At 47.8% G+C, this 24,874-nt stretch overlaps 1 protein-coding gene across 4 annotated transcripts in view; it reads right to left on the bottom strand.

The window, feature by feature from the left end:
* Window positions 1-622: 622 nt before the first annotated feature.
* The window catches only part of LOC100993746 (liver carboxylesterase 1), a 29,713-nt gene continuing 5,461 nt past the window's right edge, over window positions 623-24,874 (bottom strand). For 2 of the 4 annotated variants that reach the window (XM_055099194.2, XM_034939567.2), the window contains exons 3-14: window positions 23,214-23,358; window positions 20,621-20,754; window positions 18,438-18,591; window positions 17,441-17,548; window positions 16,604-16,708; window positions 13,992-14,030; window positions 10,012-10,152; window positions 8,033-8,116; window positions 7,623-7,770; window positions 3,433-3,564; window positions 1,301-1,373; window positions 623-1,004 (exon numbers count right to left, since the gene is read on the bottom strand). In XM_055099194.2, the coding sequence (XP_054955169.1) occupies window positions 821-1,004; window positions 1,301-1,373; window positions 3,433-3,564; window positions 7,623-7,770; window positions 8,033-8,116; window positions 10,012-10,152; window positions 13,992-14,030; window positions 16,604-16,708; window positions 17,441-17,548; window positions 18,438-18,591; window positions 20,621-20,754; window positions 23,214-23,358 (1,447 nt within the window). In that variant the 3' untranslated portion in view covers window positions 623-820. The remainder of the gene's footprint in view (window positions 1,005-1,300; window positions 1,374-3,432; window positions 3,565-7,622; window positions 7,771-8,032; window positions 8,117-10,011; window positions 10,153-13,991; window positions 14,031-16,603; window positions 16,709-17,440; window positions 17,549-18,437; window positions 18,592-20,620; window positions 20,755-23,213; window positions 23,359-24,874) is intronic. The other 2 variants (XM_055099196.2, XM_055099195.2) reach the window with 1 other exon arrangement.

Consider the following 24,874-nt stretch of genomic DNA (forward strand, 5'->3'; position numbering starts at 1 on the left):
TTGCTGATAAGGCGGGAATGACATGCTTTAGAGCTTTCTACATACTAACAGAATCCAGAAATCACCCATGGGATTCTGAAAGACACAGTTTAGGATGACCCTCTGGAGAAGAATGGACCACCTCCAAGGTGGTCACTGCCCACACCAGAAGTGGTCCAGGCTACAGAAGGAGTTTCGACCAGTTGTTGGAAGAGACAACCTCATGGAGGGGTATGGGAGGCTAGTGTACGTACTCAGAAAGGTGTTGCAGGCCTGTGCAACGGTCAGTAAGTGCCATGCAACAGTGCCACGGGATCACCTCAGCACGTCTCCCTCTTCCCTGATCCAGACTCATTCTCAGCCTGGGCCACTTCCATTTCCATGGGCAACTCCAAATAGAGGGTAGGGATCCTGCACTCTGGCCATCCCAACTCGTATTGTTGGAAATTGTTGGGGACCCAGAAAGGTGCATCAGGCCCAGAGCTCCCCTGAGCACCGTCCATGACCCAGCCCTCTGGACTCTGCTCATCCTGAGACCAGGACTTCCCCAGCAAAGCCACCTTCCTTCTCACATTGCCTCTTTCATCATCGTTCTGTCTCTGAGGACAAAGTATTAATCTCCAGTACAAGACACAAGCACCAATTTGGCCTTCAAAAGATCCTTTATTCCCAAAGCTGAGGTCACAAATACAAAACTTGCTCCTTCATGGCCTCTGTCCCCTGCTCCCCACCACCAGACAATTCCCCAGCCATGGTAAGATGCCTTCTGAACCTGCAATCCCTTTCGCAAAAGACCCCAGTCTTTGCTCCTCCAGGCTCCCAAGGCCGGCTGGATCTTCATTCACAGCTCTATGTGTTCTGTCTGGGGTGGCTTCTCCACTGCCTTCTTGGCAAAGAGGTTGGTCCAGAAAGCTACTTCTTTGTCCTTCAGCTTCTGGGCCGCCTGGGTGTTGGCACCAATCTGCAGATACCCTTCCTTCTGGTTGTACTCTGGCCAGTGGGGCAGCCCTTCCCCATTGGGGTTTCTGGAAACAGAATCAATTAGAATTGCCCCAAAGCTGCTGTGTGTTCCCAACAATCTTCAGAGATGTGCGAGGATGCCCAAGTTATCTCTGTCAAGAGGCTTGTATACCTCCAGAGATGGAGAGCTCACTATCTCCAGGGGCGGCCTCTCCGTTTGCAGAGAGCTCTCATTATCAGAGTGCTATGGTCACGGGGTCAGAAGTTTGATCACTAGAACCTTAGAAGCTGCCCCTTCCCAATAGGCATGGCCCGCCCCCCACCCTCACCAGCCGTGCTCTGTCTTTGCCACCAGCCTCACCCATTGCGAGCAAAGTTGGCCCAGAATTTCATCACCATCTTGCTAAGTCTGATCTCCTCTTCTGAGGCACCCTCTGTGGGGAAGAAGAAAAAAAGCCTTTGTTACTCGAAGTGTGGTCCGTGAACCTGCAGCGTCAACATCACATGCGAGTCTGCTGGAAACATAGTCTTGGCGCATGCCCCACACCCACTGAGCTGAGGTCTGCACTTTTAGAAGATCGTGGTGGATTTGTGTGTACTTTACCTTTCAGCATATCTGACCTAGGGCTCAGCAATGGGCATGCATCATTCCATTGGCTGGCTGCCTTTGTCTCCTGTGACCCTCGCCTGCCTCCTCCCCGCTCAGGGTCACAGGAAATGCCCCACCCCAGGGTTTCCTCTACAGCAACCCCACTTTCCAGGGTTGCTCTCTCTTGGGTCTTTTCTCCCTCCCCAGCACACACCCACAATTCACATTCTGAAAAACAACAGAGCCGCAAGGCACCTAAGCAGGCACAGTGAGATGCCCAGAGGCGCTGGTGCGTTCTGAGCAGCCATGGGGTGAGTCCCATCTGATCTGTAACTGCTGAGAGTTAAGACTTAGAAGACACTGTGAAAGGATTTTTTAAACTATTGTATAATGTAAACTAAAAATAAAATCCTGACACCCCCAACTGACTGAACAGACCCTCTCTGGGCTAAGGGGAGCCTCGAAAAACCTTCAACTCTGTTCCTGCCTGGGAACGGACAGGAGGTCAGACACGCCTCATAATACTCCCTCCCTTTTGTGATTTAGACACCACCGGACCAGCATCAGCAATAAAATAAAGGTCATCATTCTGACAGAACACACTCTTTGTGGCAACAAGACACCAAATTAAAAACGAGACCTAAGGCCACGTCGGGCAAGGGTTCAGGCCTGCATCTCTACCCTTAAAGAATCCACTTTGTTCTCACTGCCACGAGGTGCTTCTCTTTCTCTAGCAGCTAAACCAGCACTGGCCTGGAGTTAAGCAAAATGAAAACAATAACAACGGCTGCACCTGGGATACGCAGACAAACAGAACCCTGACTTGCCAGACTTAACTACGGCTTTGATTGCATAAGAGACTGATTTCAGGAACTTTCTCCAGATAAGAACATCACCAGCCATGGACTGGACCTGGCCGGTGTACAGAAGCTCCTCACTTGCTGAGCTTCGTGTCCTGAGAAGACCTTTGGACTTACAGGCCCTAATTGTAATACATTTAAATATTAGGTCTCCACCACCAGGTGAACATGGGCCATGTTACATACATGTTTGTTTAATACACATGTGTCAGGACTGTCTTCATGAATATCCATTGCTCCCCCTGTAACCTGTTGAACATGTATGTTTAGCCAATCCGTTCACATAAAGCTCCTACCCAACCCCTCCTCCAATGAGCCCGTTTCTGGGCTTGGCCGGAGGCACCTTCCCAGCCTGTGGGATGGCCACCTTGCTGACTATAAACCATATAAAAAATATTCTCTTCTCCTGTTCCAAATTCATACATCCTGTGAATTCTAAATCAACAATTATTAAATGTACTAAATGTAAAGGTTTATGAGTTTTTGTTAGAGACAGACAGAAAGACAAACAGGCACACATTAGACCTGACTTAGGGTTAACACCAATTCTAACCTCACCCTCACTCACTGTCTCAGCGCTCCTGGGAGAGGGAAATTGATTGGTGGCTTCTCAGCCTAGAGCAGGGCCCCGCATGTGTCCCACCGCCTATCTTGTTGATGACACAGCCCAGGATTCTGAGTGTCTGTGGCAGAGGGTACATGATACACATCCTCCCTCAGGTGTGTTTGAGCGGGAGGAAGCCGGGGAACAACCCAGTGACATTCAACCCTGTCAGAGTGAATCCTGCAGGAGACCCCCACCACCACCTGTCTTGATGTCACACAGCAGGATTCTGAGTGTCTGTGCAGAGGGCACATGAATACACATCCCTCCTCACATGTGTTAGAGTGGGAGGAAGCCGGCGGACAACCCAATGACATTCAACCCTGTTATACAGAATCAGGAAACTAAGACCAGGAGAGGACAAAATTGCTGAAGGCCACCACACCAAGACTGGAACCCAAGTCTCTGACTCCTAGCTCACAGACAGGAAGGAGCATTACCTTTTAAAAATGGGGCCCCAAAGACGGAGAAGAGCTCATCCCCATGGTCTCCTATCACCGTCTTGGGTTTCATGTCTGATGAGAAGCTTGGACGGTACTGAAACTCATACATGTAGGTGGGTGCTCCAGCATCTGAGAAGACAAGGATTCATGCACAGTTCATGTTGCCAGACACACACCTGGAGGCTACCAAGGTCTCCAGCTCTGCAGCAAACCTCTGGCTGTCAGCACAGTAGAGAAACAGAGTCTCAGGAAAGCTCAGTGATGTGCTCCGGGCTGCATAGCTGTCTGAGGTGGAAGCGGAATTAGAGCCAAATATTTGTTCAATGAACAAATGTTTAATGAATGAATGTGGAAACCCTGGGTCAATTCGTTTAAAACAGCTGCCGGTGCAGGGACCCTGACTCTGCCTCGTAAACCCCTTTGCCTGCTGGTGCATTCTCACACAAGACAATCTCTCTACATCTGGTTACACCGGATATAATTCATTGATAACAGACTCGCGTTCATTCACTTGGATGCCATCTCCACCATGACAGGTGTCTTCTGTTCTGCCTCGTTTTGAGCATTTCCAGTGTTTTTCTCACCCATCCTGAGAAGACTGAAGCAAATCCAAGTTGCTTGTCTGAACATGAGGCTATTTAAATACAAACATATGCAGAGAGGGAACAATCTGCCTCTTGTGTCTCAGGAACCTGCGGCACTCACTGCTTTATAGCTCACTGTCCCCATGTGTCTTGCTGCCTGCCTGGCCTGGGAGTGTTAGGGTGTTAAGGCAGTAAAGCCCTGGCAGAGAAAAGAAGGCGCTGAGCAAGGGTGACCTTGCCTCTCCCCTGCCCTCTCTCCTTCGGCTCTGCCCTCCTCTCCCACCAACAAAGCTCTCCTGTCCCAGCCCCAAGAAGATGCCAGTTTCCCAATGATTGGCTCATTGGAGCCACAGATCGCTGCCCCTTCAGGGCTACCTCGTGGGCCGCCTGGCCCTGTGCCTCAGCACTTTGCACTGGTCATGATACCCACTGAGAAGTGACACTAAGACGGAAAGAGTCAGGGCAATGCCAGGCTGGTGGAGAAAATTTACAATGTCCTCCCCTTTGGGTACAGTAACAAATTTGGAAAATAAAAACAATTAGGAATAATTAGAAGAAACAAAAATATGGAAACGCATAAAGCAAAACTAGGTATCACTCATAATTCCACTACCTGAGGCAAGGGCCATGCATTTTTTGTATTTCCTTCTAAAATTTTTCCATATCCTATATAATTTAAAAATCAATTTTAACAATCAAATTTAAAGTATCACTCATAACTCTTCCACTCAGAGAATGCTTCTTTTTTATTTTAGCATATCTCTCTTTTATGTATTTAACTTGGGATGATATTATATATGGTATTTTTTAGTACACTGTAATCATTTCCCTTTTAAATTGTTTTGTAGAGACAGGGTCTCACTATGTTGCCCAGGCTGATCTTGAAATCCTAGGCTCTCATAATCCTCCCACCTCAGCCTCCCAAAATGCTGAGAGTGTTGGCAAGAGCCACCACCTCCAGCCATCATTTCTTAACATCATTAAAAATTCGTTCACAAAAGGATTTAACAATGGAAGCTCACGCATCCCTAACCTCATGCCCCACCCGCACATGTCATTTCAATGTGAGAATGAAGAATAATCTATTCACTCATCTTTGTCAGCCTCCTGCACTGCACCCTCGGCTCAGCAGGAAGCGCACCTGGGAAGATGCCATCCTTCTGTGGCTCTGTAATCCACCTGTTAAATGGCTGCTTCAAGGTCAAACAAAACTTGCTAAAAGGAGGGTTTGACCTTGCCTTTGCCCCTCAAACATTTTCCAAAGAAACTCAGAGCCAACCATAGAAGAAAGAGCTTTTGTGAATGATAGAACTTATTATAGGCAGCAAGCTGCCGAAAACATACTTTGTAAAACTCTTTGGCTAAAGCCATTGATATTTATACAATTCTTACAATCACAACACAAGTCTTCAGAGGAAAGTAGCGCACAGATTTGGGTAATGACAATTAGACATAATAAGAGAAGCAGAGACAATGAGAGGGCTAGTCATGGAGGACATGCAGATTAAAACAGGCTGATGTGCTTCTTGTTGGTGGGGAAGGCTTATGAAACTGGAAGTGTTATGCTAATTTTTAACCTTAGCATCCCAAATGAGAAAGAGAATTAAGAAATCCACATTCTTATGCAGTGGAATGCAATTTTACAATATTTGCCCAAAGTTCTAAAACATTTGCATTGTCCAACCTAGTTATTTACTTCTAAAAATAATCCTAAGAAAATTATTAGACATGTGTTTAGAGACTTATGAACATTAGGCTGAGCTCAATGTTATTGTAGCATCAGAATGTGAGTAGCCAGGCTAAACATCTAATAGGATATGAATATTAAAGTCTATTTAACACAGCCATTTCATGGAATAAGGAATGCTTTGATGAGTTTGTGTCAACATTGAGAAAATCCTCACAACATAGTGTTCTATGAACAAAAGTAAAATATAAAATTGATTTTTAAAGTATATAGGACATGGAAAATCTTTAGACGAAAACACAAAAAATTTATAGCACTTGCCTCCAGGTAGTGGAAATATGAGTGATACATAGTTTCTTCTTTTTGTGCTTCCATATTTTTGAAAGTTTCTATAATTTAACATATTAATTTTATATTCAGAAATGTTATTTTATCAAAAAGAGTGAGACAACAATAAGTGAAAGTAGATAAAATCTGTGTAGTCCTGGCAAAAAAAAAAAAAAAAAAAAAAACCCTGAACTTAAAGTCATGGGAAACCAGATGATAAACATAAGTTCAGTATTGCTCAAACCATCAGAAAATGGAGATGGGAACTCTATATATAGATCAGACGCAGAGCATAGGGCAACGGCAAGTTTAAGAAAGAACAGATTCAACTCCAGTGGTCTTGGTTAAAGGTTTTTATCAGGACCCTGTGAAGAAATGAGGGTTATGAGCACCTGCCCCTTCCTGTGCAAAGGTGTGTCAGGGCACCTGCTAGTTAAGCGTTAGCTAGTTTTTATCATGCTTATGAAGTTCTAAATTTAAAAACCCTTCCAGCATGGTTAGAGAGAGGACATTTCCTAGCTTGCAGACTAGGCGAATGAGAGCTGGAAGAAAAAGAATCCTGTGAACCTCCTCTAGCTGGCACGCAGGAACAGACACTCCTCTCTAGGTGAGCACACACATCCCTAACGTCATGCCCCACCCACACAGCCTTGGGTCAGTGGTAGAAGGTCCTGTATAGACCCTGCCCTTGCCCTGTGCTTGCATGCTACTGCACGCACTGAGATGCATAAAAGCCAGCCTCAGACATTGCCATTCTACAGACCACCTCCCCCACACCCGCCCTGGCTCCTCTCTCTGGCCTTCTTGGTCCTGGACAATCCTCTGGATCCCATGCAGGGCTCCCACTTTTTATCCAGCTCCAATACTTAACAAACTTGTTTGCAGCCGGCTCAGACCTTAAAACCCTTCCACGACTCATCTTTCAATATTTGTCCTACAGCAGCCCTATGTCCCATGATAACTCCAGGCATGGAGCCCTTGCAGCAGATGCTGTCAGGATCTCACCTATATCCCCTCTTCCTGGGCATGCCAGCCTGACTTCCACCTCCAGCATCTGCAGCTCCCAGCCTGAGGCCTTTGTCTGGTCACAAGAGACTACTCTGCCCTTGTGTGCAGCAGGTCGAAGTCACAGGGAATAAACAACTCCTTGCAAGAGCCTTCAACCAATGACAAGTAGAAGCTGGTGAATAAATACCCGGCTCCCTTGCCACTCAGATGGGATGCCCCTGAGCCCTGTATTCTCGGTGTTTCCTTGAGTTTCCCCGCTCCAGTTGTCCACAGTGGATACTCCCTTGACAACGCATCTTGGATTGGATTCCATCTCTTTCCTCTCTCACTTCCCCACCTCCCTACTGCTGTTATCTGGGATCATTACCTTAAAAAAACCACTTGCCTCTGGATTTTTTTTTCTCACAGTCTTCTGCTGGCATAAACCAAAATGAGACAGCACCTCATCCCATGCCATATGGAATCAGCCTTTGAGGCCTGACCCTCAGCTGTTTCCATGTCTGTCTATGCTGGGAGGTAGGTGGGTCAGATACAGAAGCTCGTGGGGTTTGTGTCCCTCCCGTTCGACCTCTGGGACTCACCTCTGTGGTTCCGGGCCACAGTCACAGATGGGACACCGAACATTACATCTGCTATCAAGTCCAGGAACAGGTCTTTCTTTTTGACAGGGTCGTCTGTTCCTCCTAAGTATTTCTCAGTGGCTTCTGGAATCAGTTCCTTAGCAATGCACTGAAATAGATCAAAAGGTGACCACCAGCCCCTGGTGAGCGATGCAGCTTCTCCAGCCCACCAGAAAGTCCTGCCTCAATGGTGAACCCCATAAGCCCTGTGCAACTCCCCGCTAGGGTGGAAAGTGAAGTGGGAAAGGTGGAAAGATGGGGGAAACCCTCAGGCCCCAGTCTTCATTCTGCCATTTATTTGCTCTATGATTTGGGCAAGTCCTTGTCCCTCTCTGGGTCTCAGCCAATTCCCATGATTCCTAGACTCTTACAACAAGGGGATAGGACTTCCACAGGAGTGACATGGCTGTCTTCTGGTCCAGTTTCTCTTCGGAGAGTGGATAGCTCATCAACTGCTAAAAAAAAAAAAAAAAAGTTCAGCATTTATGAATCATTGGGAATTAATGATAAGAAACAAACTGACCAACCAACCAAACCAATGCAGTCTGAAAGTCCTCTAATTATGGGGGCTTTTAAGGGCATGGGTCTTTACTGAAATGGGTGAAATCAATGAATCAAATGGGCTTATATCCAGAAAGTCAAGCATTGCAAAGTTTACAAAAAAAAAAAAAAAAAAACAAAATTTCAGAGAAGCTGTGGCAGTGTTTTGCAGTGTGTGTGTGTGCGCGTGTGTGTGTGTGTGTCTGTGGCTGGGATCCCTACAGTGGTCAGTGACATGGAGACGCAAGGTGTCTGCCAGGCCAGTGTGGAATAGAGGGCTCTGGGGAAGAGGATGTAGACCTCCCTAGTACCCCCACCTGTCACAGATGACACTGAAAGCCTTAGATCCTGTCTTCGTGGCTTTGGTCTTTGGTATAACCTCTGAAATCCTTCAGAGGGGCAAACTGCACATCTCTACTCACATAACAACTCTTCCCAAACCTCTGCACTCAGGGACTCGACCAATCTCTAGCATTGCTTCTAGCAGCTTAAGGCTGTGTCCCTAGAATGACCCCAGTATCCTTAACATAACTGCCTGGGAAGGCTCAACCCTGCCAGGACAATTTACTCTGCTCCAGCCAAAACCTGGAGAGAAGCAGCCAGATCCCCGAACCCAACTAGAGCAGTTACTTTAGAAGCCTGCAATGATAAACACTTTCTCTGCCCTTTGGGATGTGAATCTACCACCCAACCCCATTTCCTTGAGGACCTGAGAGCCTTCTCTTTGCAATGCAAACATTCAGGGAGCTCACTCCTGATCTTCCCAGTCCCTGTGGAAAGAGTAGAGCCTGACTTCAGTGGGTTCTTCCTGCGGTCTAATGCATGGCTTCCTGTCCTAAAGATAAGAGGAGTTTGTTTCTGCCCCAGGTGAGCCAAGATGAAGACATCCAGGCGGTCTAGTCACATGAACCAAGCCTCTCCCCATAGACCACAGTGTGTTTACCTTGGCACACCTGGCCTATGAAACATCATCAGGCTTTTGTTTCGGGGATGTGAGTCCAGTCCACGCTGGACTATTTCCCCTATTGCAATCATATTACTGAATAAATCTGTCCTACTGCTTTAACCAGGGTCAGTTTTGTTTATCTTCAACTGGAAGGAGAACACTTCTTTACTTTTAGAACTCGATTACTTTTTCCATTTATCTGTTTCCAACTTTTATTTTAGGTTTGGGGGTACCTGTGCAGGTTTGATCATGGGTAATTTGGGTCTCTGGAGTTTGCTGTATAGATTATTTTGTTACCAGGTATTGAGCATAGCACCCGATTAGGTAGCTTTTCCATCCTCATCTTCCTCTGACCCTCCACTCTCTTAGTAGAACCTGATTTCTGCTGTTCCCTAGAAGTCAATGGTAACTCAAGAAGAAGCCACTTTCTTTGGATATTTTCAATGAGGTGATGAAGAGCATGAGTGATTTTCAAGGGAACTACGCACACCCAGCCTGAGGTGGGAAGCCAGGAAGCCCCCGACTGCTTCTCCGGACTCCTCAACTCCTTCCCCCTTCTAGGCCCCCTCAGTTTTCCCATCTGCACAGTTATTTTCTCTACTGGCCCTCCCAGCACACACACTTCAGGATTCTTCAATAGGAAGACAATAAGAGAGTCTGGGGAGAGGGAATCCCAGGACCCTGATACCCCGGTGAAAACTGTGCCCTCCTGGAGAAGATTTCCGTGGAAATGTTAACTCCTGCTGAAGGGAACAGCTGCCCAGGACTCAGAGTGCAGCTCGGAGAGGGAAGCATTCCTGGGACCAGAGACAGGAGGGCTGATGGTGGTGGTTGAGTCCCTCCAAGAGACGTGTGCCTTCTCACCATTGGAATCAACCAGCCAAACTCCTGCTTGTTAATTCCGACCATGTAGGGGACAGTGTGGAAATTCCTTTCAGCTTGAAGCTCTTCAGGTGTTTTCAGCAGCAGCATCCCATCAATCACAGTGCCCAGAAGGAGTTGACTCTGGGGAGAGAGCAGTGCAGCGCCTGTGATTCCCTCCCTAGTCACACCCATGTCCCCAACTCTGCCTGTCTGAGGGTGAGACCAGTACCATAGACCGGCATGGCCATGGGCCATGGCTGCACATGCTCAGGATCCTAACTTAGGGGGGTAGGTCTCCGTGACTCAGGGGCAGAACTTCAGGCAGAGGCTGACACTGCTCAGGTGATGAGGAGAGGAAGAAATCTTCACTCAGATTGGAATACATGTATTACCTATGTAAAATTACATGTCTATATATTTCAATTTGAAGTGCATGCATTTCCCTCTGTGTGTCCACAGTTGATTTTTGGTAGTCCTGGCAGTTGCTTCTGATAAAGCCCCCATGAGTGCTGAATTAGAGAATACAGGGTCATCACTCAAGGGGGAAATACTGGGTTAGGTTCTTGCAAACCTCTGGCCACAACATTTTCATCAACCTTCTTTTATGTGTGGGTTTCTGTTGAAAGAGACTTCCACGGCTCTATCCCACACAATAGGTGTTACTTTAGCCCTTTCCATCACAGCCTCATGTATGAATCAGCCAATTTCCTTCTCCTTTTTCTGAACATGCTATTATGTGGATTTTTCAACACCAAATGCACGGCCAGCAGCACTGCAGCTCCTGCCTCATCCAAGCTTGTCTCACACAGGCGCCTTCCCCGTAAGGCACAGCACAGCCTGTTTAGCTCAGGAACGCCAGACAGCAGCGCTACTCTTGGGATCGCTCTAAACAGTGACATCACTACAAAAAGCACAAAAATGCAGAACACATGGCACTAAATAGACCACAAAGAGGACACCTGTAAACATCAGAGATGAAACAAGAAGAGAGAGGTTGCCTCGCCGGATCTCAGATGGAACGTGCCCATCATGCAAATCCAGCTTCCCCTGCTCTGTACCTGCCTGTGTGTGACCATGAAAGTGCCACCAGTATTGATTTGGGGTTTATAAGGACATTTTAGCAAGCAGGTGAATTTATAAACACAGAATCCATGATTAATGAGGAAGAGATTATGCTATCTATCTGTATTTAAACAAGAGCTCTTATTGATCCACGGGTGGCTTTGAGGAGGTACCGAACCCTGGTCACTCAAGGAGCCTAGACTAGGACATGATTCCCTACTAGAGACAAAATCATGAGTAAAAGAATCAGTGATTAACTCACAGTATATTGATCCATGTCTTAATTTTAGGTTTTACCTTTGATGAATAATTTTTATATGGTCACAGATTAGAGAGAGCCCGACTCATGTGTTGCCATCAGGGTAGCTGGTTCTGGATACAGTTATATTTCATATTTAGTCACAATGGTGTAGTTGCTAAAATAGAGCGTGGACTTTGAAACCAGATCAACTGCATCTGAAGCCTGGCTCTACTACTTACTGGCTGGGAGTTTCATCTTTTTGGGCCTCAGTTTTCTCATCGAAGAGGTGAGTTATTGTGAGGATTAAATGGCTGAACACATGTCAAATACTTAGCACAGCACCTGGTGTCTGGAAAGGCTGAATAACTGTTAGGTATTACTTGTTAGCAAGGTTGCTGTGGGTCCCTCTCATAGACACCAGTCCTCTGTGGAATCTTCCCAGTTCCATGCCCCATGGGCTATATTTCCCTTCTGGATATCAGATGGAACTGGACAATTCCTAGCCTTTGAGACCCTATGGCTTCTGGACCTTTGGTCTGCCTACAAAAGCCAATGAATGACGAGCTAGTTCGGACTGCCTGGGGGAGATGTTCTGAAAAGTGGACCAGACCCAGCTGGACAAGATCAGATCCTAATCCAATATGGCTGACAATGAAGAACAGGATTGGGGTGCAAGTCCAGCCTCCTTGAGAGGATGTGCAGCTCAGGCAGGGCTGCTGTGGGAGGCCAGCAAGAGGAGCAGCCCCTCTGGAAGGAAGATGCAAGGCAGACTACGTGGAGGAGACGCTGCCTACCTGCGGTGGGCTCTGGGCAGTGAATGGTATTGACAGGTGAGGAAAGGAGTGAGAATTTCTAAACAGTGGGAACTGCATGAGCAAAAGGACATAGGTGTCACTGTGCAGGGTAAATTCCAGAAACAACCAAGAGTTCTGGGCTTGGAGAAATGCTGTGGGGCAGGGTCTAGAGGGAGGGACAGGTGCAGAGCCTACCTTCTGCACAGTCTGGCACACAGTGTGCACGCAGGTGTGTTTTGAAGGACTAACTCCATGGAGGGAAGGGGATTTGTCTCATAAGGAAGGTCAGGCTTTTAAGAAGTGGGGGTGATGTGCTCTAATTCTGTTAAGGAAGGCCAGTCTGGCTGCACCATGAGACATGGAAATGGGGAGAGAAGGTGAAGTAGAAGAGGATAAAAGTTGAGGCAAGAGACGGGAGCACCTCAGTTGGGTGACAGCCATGCTGGAAGACTGCCATCAGCAACAATGACAAGTGATTGTTGTCCACTTAGAGTTTGCAAGTGGCTGCCCTGTGTGGGCACAACCTTGTTGTGTCAGAAAACTCAGGGCGTCCTCCACTCCTCCCCCTTTCTTACCCCTTGCATCCTGTCCATCAGCAAATCCTGTCAGCTATTCCTTCAAAGATATCCAGACTCCGACCACTCCCATCCCCACTGCCACAGCCCTGTCTAAGCAGCCAGGAGCCCTTGCCTGGATTATGGCAATGCAGTGGCTGCCCAGCTGGTCAACTGCATCCACTCTGCCCCTTTCCTACAGTCTATTTGAACACCAGAGACAGAGACCTTTGTGAGATCTAACATCATGTGACTCCTCTGTTCAAAGCCTCCAAAGGCTTCCCATCTTGCTCTGAATTCAAATCCAAGTACTTTAATTAATCTCTCTCCCACTGCCCATTACCTCTTTAGCCTCAAGCCAGTCTGTCCCCACTCTCAGTCCTCTCCAGCCAGACTGGCCCCTTCCGTCAGGGTCTTTGCAGTGACTGTTCCCTCTGCCTGGAATAGGCTTCTCCAGGTTCCCTGACAGCTGGCTTCCTGCCTCCTCCAGAGTTTGGCTCAAATGCCACCTTCTCATTGAACCATTCCCTGATCCTGCTACTTAAATTGAAGCCACCCACAAACTCTACACCCTAATGCTGCACACCATCAAACAGAATACATACTTGATTTGCTTTTTTATTGCACTGTCCTTGCACTGTAATGGAAGGTCCCAAGAGGGCAGGGAGTCTTTCTTTTTTCACTGCTATATCCCCAGCTCCTAAAAAAGTCCTGGCACATAGGAAGTGTTTATTATCTTTGCTGAATGAATCTTATGTACTCCGCCCATGACCATTTAGGAGAGTGCTGTGATCTCCAGGGAGGCAGCAGAGAGGACAGGATTGTAAGATTCTGCAGAGGTGATGTCACCAGAAACTGTCAACCCACTGGGAGGTGGGGGTGAGGAGATTGGGAGAATACCGTTGGAGTTTCCTGTGTGCTGGGAGGAGGCAAGTGTCCTTGGACTGAGATTTAGGCTTCCCCTCTCCTTGGCTAATCATCGCTGTTACCTCTGCCTCCTGATTGTGGAAGGTTCTGGTTCAGCCTCCTCCTACAGTGCCATTTTGGGGAGCAGAAAATGTAAAAAAGCAGGGGAGTGGGCAGAGCCCAGGGCACACAGAGGTGATGCCTGGGAGCACTGGACTGGGAGTCAGGAAAATGGGTTCCAGGCCAGCCACTAGTCTTCCCGGCTGTGTTACCCAGGTGAGTCACTACCCCTCTCTGGGCCTCAGCAACAAACACGCAGGAGTTACTGTAATTACCCAAGAGATGATTCTTTCATTCATAGTTAATTGGAGCTTAAAGGTGCTAAGACTCAAAACCCGTAATCCAGAAACAAAAGGTCCTTACCTCTCTGGGGTCTCCCTGTAAGTCCAGAGATAAGAATTTCTGTGAAGACAAAGGCAGAGGATGTCGGTGAGAGAGGCTTCCCAGGAGAACACTGAGCTGGGTGAGTGGGGCAACAGAGGTGTCAGGTTCTTCCCGCATCACTCCGTGAATTCGTATATCTATATGCGACCTGCGGTGCTCCATCTCCCTGAACATGAATATTAGTTCAGGGATGGGCATACACTCATGTCAATCCAATAGAGTTTACCCCAAAACTTTTGCAGGAATTGTTTAGAAAGAGGGTTTTTAAGCAGATAGGACAGAAGACTAGAGTGCTGTTGTCTTTAACCTTCCCAGGAGATATATCTGCCTAAGAGTGAAGTCAACACAGAGATGTGCAAAGCTGAAGGATAGAGAATGGTAGATTCTCAATAATATCCTATGATCATCTGGATCCAGCCATGCCTGAAGCCATCAACTCCTGAGATTTTCAGTTTACACGAGGATGTTATTGCAACACATTTCTTTTTCTGTTCAAGGCACTTGGGAGAGTTTCCTCATCTCCCATTAGAAAGCCCTGACTCATGCAAGCTCACTGAGTCTCATCCTACCCCACGCTTCTCTTTGGTGTGTGTTCACCAAGATTGCAGTGACTGTAGTGTTGCACTGTAGTTCCCAGACCTGACCTGTGCTCAGGATGTAACCAGTGCAGGTCCCTCCATTAAGGATTGAAGTCCCACTAGCCAGGAGTGTGTGTGTGTGTGTGTGTGTGTGAGTGTGTCTGTGTGTGGCTCTTTGTGTGTGGGTGTCTGTGTGTGTCTCTGTGTGTGTCTGTATGTGTTTCTCTGTGTGTGTATCTGTGTGTGTGTGTGTTTGTCTGTGTGTCTGCATGTGTGTGTACTGGAGGCAGTGCGTAATCATGGAGGTGCTTCCACAAGATCTCAGAAAAACTCAAAAGAATGTTCCAGGATCTTAGGGATGGGTTTTCCCAAAGACTCAACTCTTCCCTTTTAAGCTGGGTCCTCTGATGCCACATGCAGAATTGCTGGAATATTTGCCTCCTTCCAGGCGTTAGATTTTAATTCCTTGAACACTTTGGTCACTTAGAGCCTGAGCCAAGACCTAAGCACCAAGACCACATTGGACTCAACTCATGGAAACACAAGCAGAGTCCAGTGGTAGAGGCCAGCCCTGGGACCCAGGAGTAGCCTCAGGTCCAAAGAGAGAGTCCAGGCTACTCCTGAGCTTGGAATTCACACTCTTCCCCCTCAAAGGGAATAGTTCCCAATGGCCCTGGGTGCTGTGTCATCTGGGTGTTTGTCCTCCTGGGCTTCCCTGTGATGAGAGACTGCCATGGCCATCCAACAATCCTAAAGGTCCCCAAGTCCTAATATGTGAGGATGGCAGGGAGCAGGGACGGCAGAAGATACTCTAGACCCACAGGTGTGGGTTCTGCGTCCCACAGTGTTGCCTCTGTGACTAATTTGAACTGTAACATGGGCCAATTACAAAATTTCTCTGTCTCTGTTACCTCTGTTAAAATGGGCACAATGATCTGAAAGCTGAATTTCTCAAGAAAGATAAGGTGGAGTCAGGGTTAAGTGCATGAACTTCCGAATTCCACTGTCTGGTCTCAAATCTGGCTCCTCCGCCTTCTCTGTGAAGCATCCCTGATGACTACAATGAATGCTTCCCCTCTGTGCTGCCACCATACTCAACCTGCGAAGTATATGAATGTGTTTCTCTTTGGATAGTTCCTTGAGAGCAGGGACTGTGTACATGCCATGTCTGTTTCTCTACCTCTAACACCCACCCCTACATACTTAGCATGGATAGATGGATGGATCAATGGAGGGATGGATGGAGTTGGTCAATACATGGAGTACAGTTGAATTGAATGGATACGTGAATAGATGGGTGAAAACTAGCAGACAGGCGATAACTGGATTGTTGATTTGGAGGAATGGGTGATGGAGTTGAGATATAAGGTGGCTGGATGATCCATGAATGGTGGATGGATTGAAAATAGATAAATACAAAGTTATGAATAGGTTGACATTAGATTGATAAAAAGATATGAGTGAATTGCATGAATTAGCGAACAGATAGATGGATAAGACAATCATAGATAGACGGATTAACGAATGGGTGGATGGATGACTATCCTAGGATGACAACTGAGTCAGAGTCTCAGAAAATCTAGAAAACTGGACCACCACTAGGTCTAATACAGACAGTTTCTAAGTCAACCAAGATAAATTGTGACATCTTTCTGAAAATCTTTGAGCTTAATATCTCCATCCCCCAAATTCAGGATGATGGTGTCCCCTGGGAATATGTAACATTTAATTTCTTAAAAATACATCTGAAAACAAGAATGGCAAAATATTAAATTTTGGTCAGGATTGGGGATTGTTACACAATTTCTTATCATGTAATTTTTTGACTTTCTTTTTTTACATTTGTGGCATTTTACAATAAAAAAGGACAAATCAGATTCCCCATTCAGATACTGAGACTCCTGAGAGTTGAGAAATTGTCCCAGGTAACTGTCCCTGGACAAGAGGACAGCTGAAATGAAGAAGTCTGGGACCAAGTTTACAGGGTTTGGGCTATGGGAACAGTCAAACTACCATTTTCAATGTCGTCTCCAAGAGCTCCTCTTCCGTCTTCTGTCGCAGGCAGTGAACCATGACAGCTGAGGTGGTGGTTTTGCACCCAGCAGTGGTAGCAATTTTCTGCAAAGATCACAGGCAACAACAGAGTTCAAGAGCGACATCCCTTCCCTCCATCAAAGAGGAAAGTGGCATTCTATACCAAGCCCAACTTGTACTAGTGGCAGGGAGCAGCAGAAGATACTGTAGACCCGTGGGTGTGAGTTCCAGGTCCCACGGAGTGTTGCCTCTGTTACTAATCTCAATTGTAACATGGATCAATTATGTAATCTCTTATCTCTGCTACCTTATCTCCATTGAAATGGACATAATCATCTCAAGCTGAATGTGTCAAGAAACGTGAGGTGGAGCTGGGATAGAGAGCATGGAATCCTGAATTTCCTTGTCTGCTTTCAAATCCTGATTGTTCCACTTACCAGCCATTAGGCAGACCCTGAGAGACACAAGACACCATCACTGCCCAACAAGGCACCAGGCCCTGGCACATAGGAGGAGTGTGGTCACTGACAGGGCACTGTACTGGCTGCTAGGGCCATGAGCTGGAGTCCCAGCTCTGCCCTGATCACCTGCTGCCCTTGGCAAATCCCTTCCAAGCCCTGTGTCGGTTTGCCGGGCTGTGAAACTGGGACGCTGATCAAGGTGTCTCCTTGCCCTTCCTGCTCAGCCATTGGTGCCTCAGTGATTCTAGGAGAACATTAGCTACAACCGACCGCAAGAGAGACCCCTGAGGATTCAGGAGCATAGAACCAAGGGGGTGTGGGTGTCCAGCCGGAGAGGTACCAGCCGGAGACCTACCTTAGCCAAGGGCTTGACATCACCTTTCTTCACCAGAACAGAAGTGAGGGCCACGCCACTCTCAGAAATGGCCCGGTGGAAGAGGTTCTTGGCCAATGGAGACAAAACCTGACAGCAGAGTGGAGGGGAGGAGAGTTCATGCTCAGGAGTGGGGTCAGTGACTCACTCGCTCTTCCAGGCTAGATCTACTCCACTATAAAACCAACACAGGACTGAGGAATCCAGTAGTGGGCTGACCCTCTGCCCACCTCCAGGCAGGCGGAAGTCTTCCTACAGCTCCCAGCACCTCTCATCTGGGTTTTCATCCCAGATCCCCCAGTGTCTCCTGGACCCAATCCCCAATCCCGGCAGGACCCCTCACACCCGAGGTTGTGTCTATGACCCACAACCCCTGCCCCATCCCTCCCTATCCTCGGCTCCATCCCTCCTTCCTCTGCTTGCCTCCTCTAGCCCACTGGACCACACAGTCACAAAGACTGTTGCCTCCTTCTTGGGCATGGACCAGCCATCAGACCACCCCAGAGGAATTCCCAGCCTGCTCAGTGTCCATGTCCCCTCCACATGTAGGTCTGGTTTAGCCAAACAATGACCTCTGTCCACCTCTTCTCTCTGCCTGCCCTTACTCATAATTTATGCCTATTCCTACTTCCCAAGAGAAGGGATGTGAGTCCTTATGTTAAAATGAGTGGGAAGGAGGGAGAGAAAGAGAGAGAGAGAGAAAGAGCTCAACCAAGCTGGAAGAGGAGAATGCCTCCATTGCAGGCTTCAACTGGAGATTCGTATGGCCCTGGGACACTAAGCTGAGCTCTGAGCTTCCTGGGGGCCAAGGAGAGCTGGTTTTTAGCTTTCTACCCCCTGATGCTGGGCTGTGAGTAGGGCCAGTCCTGAATCCAGGTATTGTAATCAGAGGTATCCATAGCTGGATTGACAGGTGTCCAAGAGGTCTCATCTGCATCACATCAAGCGTGGGGTTGGGCCCGGTGCCAGGAAAACTCACAAGAACAGAGACACTTTCTCCTCCCGCTGACTCTCCAAAGATGGTCACAGAGCCCGGGTTCCCTCCAAAGCTGGCAATGTTGTCCTGGACCCAGCGCAGGGCAGCCAGCTGGTCCAGGTGACCCCAGTTCCCCGGGCTGTGTTCATCCCCTGTGCTGTGAGGAAGAGAACAGGTTGAGGGTGGGGAGCAGAGATGTCATGCAGGACCTTCAGGACCACAGATGGGGCTAGGGGTTCTCAGTGAACCCTTAAGAATAAGGCTGGGCTTCAGCATCTCTGAGACCCTGCTTTCATTAGTACAGCATTGTGGTGATGTATGGTTCTACATTCACTCAACTGGCAACTATTTACTGAGCATCTACTGTATGCCTGATGCTGTCTTATGAGCTAGAGCACATCTGAGAGCAAAACAGACAAAACCTGTGATGACACTGAATTCCCACTACAGATCACAAGCAGATAAACAGATACATAGAGAGAATATAATGATGTCAGGTAGTCAAAGTGCACTGAGGTAAATACAATGGAGTAAGGAAAAAAACAGGAGTGGGACAGGGGGTGCCATTTCAGATCCCAATCAGGGAAGGCCTTTTGGAGGCAGTGACATTTGAGGTTTTGGAGGCAAAGACCTTCATAAAACAAGCACAATGAGCACATGAACCTTGTAAATATCCAAAGAAAGGCATTCCAGGCAGAAGAAAAAGCAAGTGCAAAGGGCCTGGGGCCCAGTGAAAGAAAGCGTAGGTCAGGAGGAGCAGCTAGAGAGGGCCCTGGGGCCTGGCAAGAACTTCGGCTGTCATGGTAAGGAGCATGGGAAGCCCCCGCAGGGTTTTGTGCAGAGGCATTGCATGATTCAATGCATGTGTTAAGTGATCACTCTCGGTACTGTGCGACTCAGCCTCGTATAATAGTGGCAGAGATCTGAAAGTGTTAAAGATCATAATCAAGGTGACAGACAGAGAGCTTTGGCTGGGCTAGGAGCCAGGGAGGAGGTGCAAAGTAGTGGACTCTGAGTGGATTCTGAAGGCAGAGCCAAGAGAGTTGTGAGAAAAGAGACAGTCCGGGCTGCCCACAAGGCCTTCTCCTGAGCCCAAGGTAGGATGTGGCAGCAGCAGCTGAGTGGAGGCGTGGTGGGAGGAGAAGGGGGTCTCTGTTGGGGAGGGGCAGTGGGAGTCAAGGATTCAACTTGTCCCTGGGAAGAGTGGGGCGCCCTTTAGACAGCCAGGGGTGGGGAGGAGGCAGTGAGTGATGCCTGTGGGCTTCAAAGGTGAGGTGGGCTGGAAACAGGGGCTCTGGCTGCTCCCTGGGATCACTGGGAATTAGTAAGGAGGGAGAGGGAGACAAGAGAGGCCTGTGGACAGGGAAGAGGGGGGACCAGGAAAGGGGCTGGGAAGGAAGCATGTCACAGAGGCTGAGCGGCCATCTGCTGCTGCTGGGAGGTCCTGAGAGGTTGGGTGGACAGCAGGGGGAGGTCATTGATGATCGCAATGAGACTGACTGAGTGGCGTGTTCAGGAAGAAACCTGACTGGCATGGAAGGAGGAGAACCTTAGAAAAGGTTCATAGCAGTTGCGCCTTGAAGGAGATCTGACTCCTGTCCCCATGGAGACCTGATGGGAAGACTCCATCCTTGCTTCCCGCACTTGCCAAATTTCAAGCAGAAAATGGGGTGAGTGGGTCCCAACACTCCTACAGGAAGGGGTCAGATGCTCCCACACCCCACCATCTGCAGCCCCCATTCCTTCACCCACAACATGCCCTGAGCTCCCTCTGTGACTCTACCCCTTCCCTCCTTTCCATGAGAAGTCAGATGTGTCAACCTTCACCTGCTGGGCTGCCTGCTAAGTGTCATGACAGAGAAATGCAATGTGCTGGAGAAACATAGGTGAAGAGGAGATGAGTCTTTCAGTGGAGGTAACTGGGGGCTGGGTCTTGCAGGATGAAGAGGTGTTCTTCGGATAGAATAAGCATTCCAGGCAGAGGGAACAGCACATACAAAAGCTCAGAGGCAAGTGGATGAGTGGCTGGGTAGTGAGAGGGTAGGTAGTGTCCAATTATGAAGGGGCTTGGATGCCTTACTGTGGAACCTAGCTAAGCACCCCTGAGGGCTGGCATGACCAGAGCTGGGTCCTAGCATCCTCGTTCTGGGGGCCAAAGGTGCAGTGAGGAGAGTCCAATTTCTTACCTGAAGAATCCCCAGATGCCCAGGCGATATTGAATGGTCACCACCACCACGTTTTCATGGGCAGCAAGGGCCAGCCCATCATAGGTTGATGCCGCACCCACCATCAGCCCCCCTCCGTGGATCCACACCATCACCTGGGCAGAGAGGAAGCAACATACCAGTTACAGGACACAGAGCCAGGGAGCACTCAGAAGATGTCTTGTTTGGTGACCTACCTGTTGGTTACAGCTGAAGGAGGATGCTATCCAAAGTTCACCAGCTCCCAGCAACTTTGCAAAAGGCAATCTCTCTCCTGCATAATTCTCCCAACTGGGACCCAAGCCACCACCCTACTGCACATACCCTGGCTGTCCCTTCCTTTCTACCCAGCCTCCAGTGCCTCCTCCCCAAAAGGCTCTTGATGCTGAGAACATCATCATGGGCATAGCAAAGGCTAAGGATGTCCTCTTCTCCCCCTCACTCCCATCACCCTCAAGCCTGGACTATTCATGCACTCAGCGTACCCATGGGGCAGCCCTTGTATCTCAGCTTCATCTCAGTTAACTCTCTCATGGTGAAGTAAACTTCTCTGTGAATGAATGATTGTCTCGAGAAGCACATGTGCCTGTGATGGTGTCTCTTCCTCAAATGCCTCCTTATGCCTCTGCATCCCCAAATCCTATCCACCCTGCAGAACCCAGCCTAAAACCCACCCACTTCAGGATGCCTTCAGTCAATGGACTAACACTGTCGAGAACTTAGCATGTGCCAGGGACTCTGCTAATACCGGAGGATGAGAGTGGATACAATTCCTCATGCATGATTCTTGCATTTTAAAAGTCCACATAGTGGGGAAGAAGTGAGAGTGGCTAAAATAATAATATTGTAATAATATTATTCATGAAATATAAAAGAACTCGTAACATAAACTATGTCCCAAGTGCTGTTCTAAGCACAGTAAAATAAACTATACATTGGGTAGGTACTAATAATGTCCCATTATCCAGGTGGGAAAATGGAGGCACTTAACCTGCCCAAGGTCCTACAACTCAAAAGTGGTAGCAGCAGGACTTTAACCCAGGCAGTCTTCCTCCAGAGTCCACATGTTGAGCTGCCCAGCACACTGCAGGCGCCGGCCACAGTGCAATGACTCCACTGTTAGGGCAGGGGTATGAGCCTGCCTCTGCCTTTTTAGCCAGGGACTGAGATCACACTTAGTAGTCACCCTTGACTGATCATATGTGATGATTCCCATTTTGAGGAAACAGAGGCTTAGAGAAGTTAAGAAACTCCCAAGTCTCTCAGCTAGTCAAAAGCAGAACCAGGATTTAAACCCAGACCGTGTAGTTCTAGAGCCTGTGGCCATTCCTGGAGGTTCTCCTGCCTCCAGGTTCCCAGAGCCCTTGTTTCTCCCACAACTCTAATCCCTGCCTGCCTCCTGGGGAGGGATTGAATGTGCATTCATCTTTGTGTGAAGACTGAGCCTGAGGGCTGGCCTGCAATAAAGTGCTGAAGGGAGGATATGTCTCTACAGCCCAGAAGGCAAGATCCTTGAAGGCAGGGGCTGTGTGGAGTGGATTCATGTTCCGCCTTTCCCTGAAGCCCCAGGTCTAACTGTGTATATGGGGCACTGAGTACACAATAGAAGAATGAATGAATGAATGAATGAATGAATGAGTAAACCTTTCTCCCACTTCCTGTGTCTCACAAAGCACATGTAGGGCCAACTTCTAGTCCCACGTTCGCAGACCTGCTCCCCCACTCCTAGGCACCATGCCACGGTGCCCCTGGGAGACTGGCTAGACACAACACCCCTTGTTTTTTCACCCTGGGTGCCTCCTTTGCCAGCAGACCCTCCCCACCCTCCAACCTGCAGCTGGCGGGCTGCCCCATGTCCTGCCCTTCATTTATTTGGGAAATTCTGACTCACTGGGTCATCAGCCTTTGCCAAGACAATTAGGGAGGGAAATTAGGTACAAAAAGAAATCCCAGCTATTTGGCCAAAGGCAAAAGGAAGAGCTTCTGGGATTGTCCAGGCTCCGCCCCCAACATCCGTACCTGGACAGTGAAAGTTACCCCAGATGAATGTTGGTGTGCTGGAGAAAGGCCACATACAAGCTCAATGCCCTACTCCATGTCAAAAGCACTGATGTGAAGATCAGAAGACTTGAGCCAAAACTACCCTACTGGGTGACCTCCCCTTCCCTGTCTGGGCCTCAGTTTCTCTATCTGAAAAGGAAGAGTTGGGGTGTTGGCTTTTCTCTAAGTTCCTTCCACCACTAACATTGAAAATCATGTCTTACCCAATCTTGGTATCAGATTTTTAATCTAGTAACTAAAAGTAATCATTCTCATCCTTCTATTAGCATGAGGGAACTTGGAACAATTAAGATGTTCATTAAACATGCAAAACAAACTCCCCCAGAGTGCCTATGTCACGAGGGTAAACTGATGTGTGGAAAACCAGTGTTTCCTGTGGAGGCCCTGGGGTCTCTGAAACAATCCTGGCCTGTGCAGCTCCCTCCCCAAGCTGCCTTCACCCCCTTCCATTCTGCCCCAGAAGATGCGGGATACTGGCGCTGACACGCCTTGACCAGGGGGTCCCACAACTTACCGGCAGCCTGTTTTTCTTGGTCAAGTCAGCAGGAGTGTAAATATTGAGGTAAAGACAGTCTTCAGAAAGCTTGAGAGGAATGTTCTCCTTTCGGTTTGTAAATAGCTCTGACAGTAACTGCCCCGCCTTGGGATCTTGGGTGCACCTGGGGAGGGGGAAAGAAGAACCCCTGAAGTTCAGCCAGATCTAAGCGAGGTGTGTTCTAGGGCAGTGCCTTAGACTGGGAGGTTTAAGCCTGGAAATGGACTTGATATTTACAGACTCACGACATTGTAGTGGGTAGGAGGCTATCAGGGGCTTCAGGTGGGGGCGCTGGGACTCACTAAGGTCTCCTAAGACCAAGCAGAGTGAGAAGGGCTTCACACCTCTTCCCTTTCCAGAGCCTTTGGAACTCCCAGCATCAAGGAGGGGAGACCACCAATACACTGATCCTCCCTGGGAGGTGACATTTCTCACAATAGCTCAGGGGTGAAATCTTTGTGGGACAACATCAGGAGAATTATGCTCTAGTTTTGTCTCTCCCATGCATTTATGGGGTGACCTTGGGTGAATTCCTTTTACACTCTGGGTCCTAATCTGCCAGGTCTAAGTGAGCAGAGTGATTTCTACGAGTCTTGCAGCCCTGACATGCCAAGATTCTACCATCTGCCTCTCCCAGGCAGTTGCTGTTGTGTTGCCCTGATGAAAGATCTCAAGGATACAACATAGATGAACACTGGTAATAGTTATTTAGTTCTCCCAGTGTTCCAGGCACTGTTTTAAGTACCTTTTGTATATTAACTCATTTAAGCCTCAGACTAGTCCCATTAGGTAGGTTCTATTATCTCCATTTTACAGATGAGAAAACTGAAGCCTAAGCAGGTTAGAGAACCTGACCAAGTTTACATAGCCAGGTAGATCCATGCCATGTGGTGCTTATACACAAGTATATTATAAGCAACAGTCCCAGATCTCAATGTACCAAAAGGCAGTCATCACCGCCCCCACTAGGTACATGAGGAAACTGAGTCACTCAGGCTCTGGGATGACACAGCTCTCAAGTGACAGAATCAGAGCCAGCAAAGATGACTTCTTGATTCCATCCTGGGAGATTTTCCTAAGATCACCAAGTGCAAGAGGAATAACAATAATAATAATAATAATAATAATAATAATAAGACATTCCAATGTGAAGAAAGGAAAAAAGAACTCACTGGTCTTCAGATAAATGCAAATCAAAGAGGAAAATAATATTGCTGGTATTGTTATTATTATTTTGCCTATACAATAGCCAAAAATATTTTTAATAATCCCAAGCATTGCCAAGAGTCTGCCAAATGGAGATGTTCATACATCAATGGGAGGAGTGTAGTTGGAATATTTCGGGAGGGAAATCAAACAAGAGATATATACTCTTTGACTCAGAAATGTCATTTCTGAGAAGTTATCCTAAACTATTCATGAATGTGCATAAATGTTTCACATTCATGATGTTATATTATTAAAAACATCATATATAACTTAATGACCCCAAATAAAAGCTTGGGGAAATTAATTATGGTTCAATACCCAATGTAATGCAGCTTTTTTTTTTTTTTTTTTTTTTGAGACGGAGTCTCGCTCTAATGCAGCTTTTAATACCAGACTGTGCTATTTAATGGCATGGAATTATGCTCATGATA

The sequence above is a fragment of the Pan paniscus genome, chromosome 18 (assembly GCF_029289425.2).
Source record: "Pan paniscus chromosome 18, NHGRI_mPanPan1-v2.0_pri, whole genome shotgun sequence".
In the NCBI taxonomy this organism is placed as follows: domain Eukaryota; kingdom Metazoa; phylum Chordata; class Mammalia; order Primates; family Hominidae; genus Pan; species Pan paniscus.